General features: G+C 46.5%; 1 protein-coding gene across 1 annotated transcript in view; it reads right to left on the minus strand.

Moving 5' to 3' along the window:
• EFHD1 (EF-hand domain family member D1) overlaps positions 1 to 7,136 on the minus strand; it is a 43,778-nt gene extending 36,642 nt beyond the window's left edge. The window contains exon 1 of the mRNA XM_005310258.5: positions 6,629 to 7,136. Coding sequence (XP_005310315.1) covers positions 6,629 to 6,945 — 317 coding nt within the window. The 5' untranslated portion in view covers positions 6,946 to 7,136. The remainder of the gene's footprint in view (positions 1 to 6,628) is intronic.
• Between the last annotated feature and the right edge of the window lie 658 nt (positions 7,137 to 7,794).

The raw sequence follows: 7,794 nt of genomic DNA on the forward strand, positions 1-7,794 counted from the left end.
ACACAATTACATTTGGGGTCAGCTTCCACTCGGTCATATTGTCACCAGCCTTTACCAGCCCAGCTCCTGCCCCAATTTAGAGTACACCAGTGTTTTCATTCAAGGTCAGTGCCTGGAGGGAGTTGTTTTGAAAGAACCAGGTTCTCCAAGACTATCAGCATTTTGCATCATTTTGTTACTCTGCAGCCTTCCATCGTGGTATTTTGTGGAAGGGATTTTCAGGGGCAAAGCTCTTTCTGGACTTCAGCCTCTTGAGTGGTTGAATGTGTCCATGCAGTGCGTTTCTTGGATCATATACCTGTTTTTGTCTCTCCTTTTTACTAAAGACATTCCACCTCACTAACAGTGGTGTAACTGCTACGAGGCAGTATAGTGACAGTGTGGGAGTCCATTTCAAAGTCCCTGTGAAAAACCTACAGTATTGATAAAAAGTGCAGTATCAATTCTGTGTGAATGGCTTGAGCAGGACCATAGTGGGATACTGTATTCTGAGATTGAACAACACAGGATGAGACTAGATGCTCTGAGTGTTTTGGGTTCAGCTCCCCAGTTTGTGTTGACCAGTTTCCTAGAGTTCACTTTCTTTTTCAACTTCATGTGCTCTCTGAATGTCAGCATTCAGTCTAATGCAACCCCAAAGTACACTGGATGTTAATAGTACTCAAGGACTGTACCATCCCACAATGACTGGACTTTTTGCTTGGCCTGTCTGTGTTTTAGGTGGAAGGTATACACTGATGTCTTACTTGGGTTGGCAGTCAGGAACAACATGCGACAGTATTCTCCAAGTACACTCAGGAGGCCAATTAGAATGCACTCAAAGTTCTCAAATCTTTTGACTGGATGGCAACATAAAGATCTGTATAAGTTAATTTTCACATACAGGGAATTCTGATTGTTTATTTGTGTAGACAATAAACAGCAAGGGTGATAGTACTGAACCTTAGGGCAATCCATTCCACTGAGTATGCCATCTGCTTCACTGACCATCTGACTTGATGAAGTAACATCAATTTTTGAGCAGAGTGTACATGACCTGGACCATCTTGCCATTTCTCAATGGCAGTTTCAGTTCATAGTGTCATAAGCACCTGACAGTTCAACAAATAGCCTGTCATTTTGCAGGTTTTGAAGCCATCTTCAATGTATTGAGTTAGGTTTACAACTTGACCACAGAATGAATGTCTTGTGTGGAAACTGACTTGGTCGTCAGTCAGCTGCCTTCCACTATTACGCAATTATACACATTTTCATCCAGTTATATGCTTGTAGGTTGAGCAGAGTACGGATATCGGTCAGTAAGTCTTTGCAGAGTTCAGTTCTATATGTGGTTTATGTGAAACCATTTTAGCTTATCTCCACAGCCTGGGTATCTGCATTGTCTCCATGTGTGATAAATGAATGGGGGAGAGCTCCCTTTTATGGACCTCCAGCCAGCCCGTTAGCTACAAAATCCCTCGTAGTAGTTGTTCTCTACTTGCTTTACCTATAAAGGGTTAAAAAGTTCCCTGCATAGGTAAAAGGAAGCGAGTTGTCACCTCTCCAAAAGAGCCAAAGGGAAGGCTAGAATTTTTTAAAATTGAAACAAGACTCCACTTTTGTCCGTTGTTCTCTGGAGACAGGGGACAGAGCAATGATGCTGTAAGAAGCTTTGGACCAGGTATGAAAAATCATCAGATCATAGCTAGCAACTACTCATTTGAAAGCCCAGATATGTAAGTAGACGAGGGAATGTCTAGGAAGGCACCATTAGGTTTATTTCTTTTTTTTTATTTCTTTATGGCTTGTGGACTCCTCTGTGCTAACCCCAAATGCTTTTGTTTTGCTTGTAAGCTTGAAGCTGGACCTCAAGAAACAATTCTTGATGCTTAATCCTTGTATTTGCTCTTTTTAAAATCTAGCAATAGCCTGAGTTTCCAGATGTATTTTCTTTTTGTTTTAATAAAATTTAACTTTTTTAAGAACAGGATTGGATTTGTATGTCCTAAGAGGTTTGTGCATGTTGTTTATTTAGCTGGTGGCAACTGCCGATTTCCTTTGTTTTTCTTTTTCAGCTCTTCCCCGGAAGGGGTGTGAAAGTGCTTGAGGGTACCCCACAGGAAGGAATTCCCAAGTGCACCTTCCTGGGTTCTCAAAGGGGTTTTTGCAGTTGGGTGGTGGCAGCATCTACCAATCCAAGGTCAGAGAGAAGCTGTAACCTTGGGAGTTTAATACAAGGCTGGAGTGGCCAGTATTAAATTTTTAGAACCCTTGCGGGCCCCCACCTTCTGCACTCAAAGTGCCAGAGTGTGGAATCAGCCTTGACACCATGCAAGAATTCAAGAAGTCAAGTGGCCACTTCTTTGCTCTCATCCCAAAGTGAAGTAGTGTTCAAATAGATACTCCATTGAGTCCCGCACCCTTTCCACACTTCGGGATTTTCATGGTTACTGCCAGTTCCGCAGTGTTGACCTGCTCATTGTGGACTCTGCACTCTCTCAAGAAACAGCAGAGTTCCTGCTTAGCCTGTTTCGTTTTGCACTTTGCTTTGTGGGCTGGTTTACCATTTAGGATGAGTTGGTGTGCGACTTGGCTAGGAGAGACTGTGACGATAGGCTTTGGTTGATGTCTATCAGGGTTAATATTGCAAATGGTGACCCATGCTTTTTACTATTATGGCACAGGCTTGTTGTTTCAATCATGTCCCCCAGAGGCTGTGCCACTCCTTTCTGATCTCTCTCATAAGCATTTCCCTGAGCCCAATGGTTTCTTCACTGAAGGGATCCAAGTCAAACAGTTCTGAATCTCTCTTATATTGTTGGCTGGTTTGTTCTGAAAGTCCAGGCACATCTAGTGTCTGACATCTCCTGGGGATGGGCTTTTGGGCAATCTTCCACACCAGGGAGACAAGTTTGCCAGAGTGCTTGTGGGCTGGAGTACTATTACAGACCGATCCATTCAATTCAGAGGAAAAGCCTTCCCAGGTCAGCCTTTCGGAAGTTCAATCTCATCAGGTACCTTATTTTCCTGGATTGTATTGCAGCCTCTATTGTCACTTGCACTAGTCTGCGCTGTCATCTTGGAAACACCTCCCTTCTGAAGCTCCCTATATTTTCAGAGGTGACAAAGGCTATGATGGAATGAGGGGTGTGACATTGCACTCTATATGATTTTATGAAAATATGCTAATGTAACTGGAACATGCTTTATATAAAAGGTCTCTTGTAAGGTATCATTACAAAGCTTATAATCTACTGAGTGTGATCATCCTATTTGTATAAATGTACCACTCTTGTATCTGAAACTAGAAATATGAAATATAACTGAGGGCCTATTGTAATTATGCAAAGTGTGGGCCATTAATGGTGGTTTGGAATCTTGTTGACTCCCATTAACCAGGACAATTGATTGCAGATGGCTCTATTTTACCTGTAAGTCTTCCTGTATATGTGTGTGCTGGCAAGGGGTAATGAAGTCTTCCAGTGACATGCGATCATGTCACCTAAACTGAAATCCATCTTTAACCTAGTGCTTTTCCATTGAGAAGGGGTGGGAGGGGGTGAGAACTCAGAGGGACAAAAGATTCCCACCTTATGCAAAAGATATATAAATGGGTGGAACAGAGAAAAGAGAGCCATCATGAGGAATCCCCTAGCTACCACCTGAGCTGGAACAAGGGCTGTACCAGGGGAAACAGAGGCCAGCCCATCCATATCCCCCACCTGAGCCAGTCCTTCAGGAAAATGGCCTACTTAGGTAAATCCTGTTTTAGAGAATGTGCAAGAATTGCCTAGTGGGTGCCAGCTGAGACTTGATTTATTGCCACCACTCAAAGCTCAGAAACTTTTGTCACCAAGGGGCATCATTACTCAAGAGGAGTCATTAGTTAGCCTTTCATTTCCAATTGCTGTACAAAATCAAAAGTTGGTCTTAACCTAATCAAAGTTGAAGAGGTCATGCACTTCTCCTGCATAATACGAGAATAAGCACAATGAATGAGTGCACACAACATACAACTCTTCTGTGTATTAGGTTGAAAACTCTTCTATCCCATCACCTTCATATATTAAAAAAAACCACACAACTAAAAGGGAAGAGGGCCACTATGCAATGCAATTAAACAATGGACAGGAGTTCGTACTCTTCCAGGGTTGTCATATTAAACAGAGCTATCAGCGGCTACTGAACTTTGCAGCCAGATAAGTTTTATAGGCAAGAGCTCTGTTCAGATTGCCAGAACTGAATGCAGTCCTCTTGCTGAATCCCTCATGTTTTATATTTTAATTGTTTTGTTTTTCTGTGTTATTTGAGCTGGAAGAGACTCATTATCATTCATTTCCACCTGGATTTACTCTCTTCTTCCTCCTCTCCCAGATTAATTGGTTTAATTAGCGAAGCGTCTCATTCAACTGGCAAAGGGTCTTGTTCCAAAACAATGGTGACAAAAATAACCATTTTACTCAAATTAAAGATTAGCTGCAAAGAAAGCTGCATCAACAGCAGCATGGTTTGAAAGCCCCCTACCCCCACTAATCCATCTTCTAGGAGCATAAGCAAGAGCGAACACTAATACACACATCATTTTAAATTTCCTAGAGACACCCTAACTAGCTCCTACTCAGCTACAACACCCCCTTGTAATGTCACAACTGATAATTATTTGTCTATAGACAAAGGCCCATCGCTAATTGGATGATTTCTTATAGGCATGATGGCAGAGCTGAATGCAAAGATATTTAAAACAAAACAGAAAATCCAACTGAAAATCCAAGCAGGGCACTCAAGACAACAAGTGTAGGCATTCTGAGTTCAGAGGAGTAGCAAGTGGGGCTTCTGAGACTGGGCAACACCAAGGAATGTTTGTATTTTGAGAGGACGATGCATACAAGAAAGAGGGAGGAGCTGAGAATGAAGGGAAGGAAGATTTGTAGTCAAAGGCTGTCTCAGCCACTTTCAGCACTAAAACTTTAGTAGTTCAGTGGTGTGAAAAAACACCCCGAAGAAGAAGTGAGGTTTTTACTCACGAAAGCTTATGCCCAAATAAATCTGTTAGTCTTTAAGGTGCCACCAGACTCCTTGTTGTTTTAGCACTGAAAAGTGCCAGTACCGAAGCTACCACCACTCGTTCGGGGTGGTTTTATTTTTATTTTTTTTTAAACCGCCGGGAAAGCTCTCCCCCAGCAATGAAGCGTGTCTACATTGCCCATGTCACAGCCATGCTGTAACGTGGGCAGCGTAGATATCAACCTGTACCTGTTACTTTGGGTAAGAGCCAGAGATAGACAACAAATAGGCATCAATGGAAATAAGTTAAGGATCTGCATGGGGATGGTGGAAGGATCTTGTTGAAAAAGTTGGTGCAGTCTTCCACAAAAAGAAAAAGAGGAGCTATGGCAGGTGAGTGGAGAGAGGTAAGGAGGGAGTCACCAGGTAGTAGATAAATAGCTGGAATTGTGGATGAGATCAACAGGAAGATTAAAGTTAGGAGAGGGAAAAGTGGACGGGGAGGAGAGGCTGTGTTAACATCCACTCAGAGAAGAAGCAGAGTTAGTGCTGTTTGAGGCTCAGCTTCCCCATTTTGTGCACACAACAGTTTACAAAGTGTATTTAAAAGTTTTTTGCAGTGTTTTAAAAGCTTTTAGAATAGAAAAAGCCAGCACAGCTTCCAAGAACTGCACTATATCAGTGATTCAGTTGAAGACACTACAGCAAAACTGGCAATTGTGACATCAGACACTAAAAAGAGGTTAGTTTTGTGTGCAGAATACTCCACTGAGCCTGCTTTAAAGGTGAGTTAAAAAGGAAAGTTTTAAAAAGTTTTGAAATAAGATAAAGCATTCTACAGGAATGAGGTTTATATTTTTACAGAGCCAAGTTTTGGAGGAATGCCATGGAATATTTTTTCAGGAATCTGCAAAACAGCATGTTAACAAACATGAGAAGCCTGTTTTTAAAGAGTATTTGAGTTACTAAAACAAATGGCAAACAGTCATTTTTAGAGGAACATGCTAAATATAACTGCGGTTTGATGCTAGAGGCAGGGAAAACAGTGAAGGGTCAAGTGTTTCTGCTACAATGTGACTTTTCTGGAATGATAAAGCGGCAAACACTTGCCAAATCAGACATGATTCAGAGAGGAAGAAGCAACCGGTGGTATGGAGGGGTGGGGAGAGAGGAGAAAAGTTTTGGTCTCCGAAGAAAATACATTAGGTTCTGCAATCGGAGTCTCAAACAGTCAGCAGCAGCCCAATTAAGCCTATCAATTCCCAGAGTCAGAGCAACCTAACCTCATTCATTCGCACCCGTAAAATGTGGTAAGGGCTACAATGCAAGAACCCACATTTTAAATGCTGGTTTCGCTCTCAGCTCTGTCAGAGCTAGAGCAGGACTCAGTAGGGCCTGTCTGCACAGAATTCCCGAAGTCACCCTCTCCCCTGTGTCTCTCACCACCCACACTGGGGCTGGAGAATCGCTCCCCAAAACTCAGCCAACCAGTCAGCTCGCTCACCGGCGACAACCAAAGACAGCCCGAGTCCTCCTGGGCACGGGGCTAGCTAGCCCCCTGAGCACTCGCCCGGCTGACGGCTAGCCAGGGGCAGGCGCTCTGCGGCGGGGTGGGGTAGGGGGGCAGGCGCGGGGATCTGCTTACAGTCGGAACATCTGCTCCATGTCCTTGATCTGCCGCCGGCTGAACTCCTTGAATTCGGTGTAGGGGTTGAAGACCTTAGCCTGGCGGGGCTGGGCCATGCCCTCGTTGATATCCTGCCTGCGGCTCAGCTTGGCGCCCAGCTCCGAATCGGCGCTGGCGAGCATGGAGCTCCTGCCCTCCTCCTCCTCCTGTCCGGCCGGGCCAGACGCCCAGCCTGCTGCTGCCTCCTCTCCGCCGGGCGCGGACGCGGGCTCCGGCCCGCTCTCTTCTAGCAGCAGCCGGCGCTGCAGCTTCTGGGCCAGTTCGTCAGTGGCCATGGCCAGGCGCGCGGGGGACAGGCGGGAGCCGCCCTGCGCTCGCACGGCGAGTTCACAGCCCGCGCCTGGGGGCCGCCCCTGAACTTTATTCCCAGACTCCAGGAGCAGGGCGGGGTGGAGAGTTAAGGTCGCGCCGGGAAGTTCCCTCGCCTGCCTGGCACGGGTGGCGCCAGAAACAGCTCTAGAAGCCAGGTTCTCTGGACGCGCTCCTATTAGTCCCCTCTTAGCCCAGCCCCTTCCACACCCAACCTCACACACCCTGCTCGGCCCACCTCACCCCACTCCTAGCCCAGCCCCCTGCCCCTTCCACACCCAGTCCACTTCCACTCCTCCACACACCCTGCCCAGCTCATCTCACCCCACTCCTAGCCCAGCCCTCTGACCCTTTCACACCCAGTCCATCTCACTCCCCCCAATACCCTATCCTCTGCCCCATTGCCCCCAGCCCAGCCATGCCCCAGCCCACCTCACCCCACTCCTAGCCCAGCCCCCTTCCCCTTCCACACCCAGTCCACTTCCACTCCTCCACACACCCTGCCCAGCCCATCTCACCCCACTCCTAGCCCAGCACCCTGACCCGTCCACACCCAGTCCACCTCCACTTCTCCACACACCCTGCCCAGCCCAGCACCCTGACCCTTCCACATCCAGTCCACCTCACTCCCCCCAAAACCCTATCCTCTGCCCCACTCCCCAGGGCTGGCTCCAGGGTTTTTGCCACCCCAAGCAGCGGAAAAAAAAAAAAAAGCCGCTATCATGATCGGCGGCAGCTCCACCGCGCTGCTTTCTTCTTCGGCGACAATTCGGCAGCAGGTCCTTCCCTCCGCGAGGGACAGGGACCCTCCGCCT

Source organism: Chrysemys picta, chromosome 9 (assembly GCF_011386835.1).
Source record: "Chrysemys picta bellii isolate R12L10 chromosome 9, ASM1138683v2, whole genome shotgun sequence".
Lineage (NCBI taxonomy): Eukaryota > Metazoa > Chordata > Testudines > Emydidae > Chrysemys > Chrysemys picta.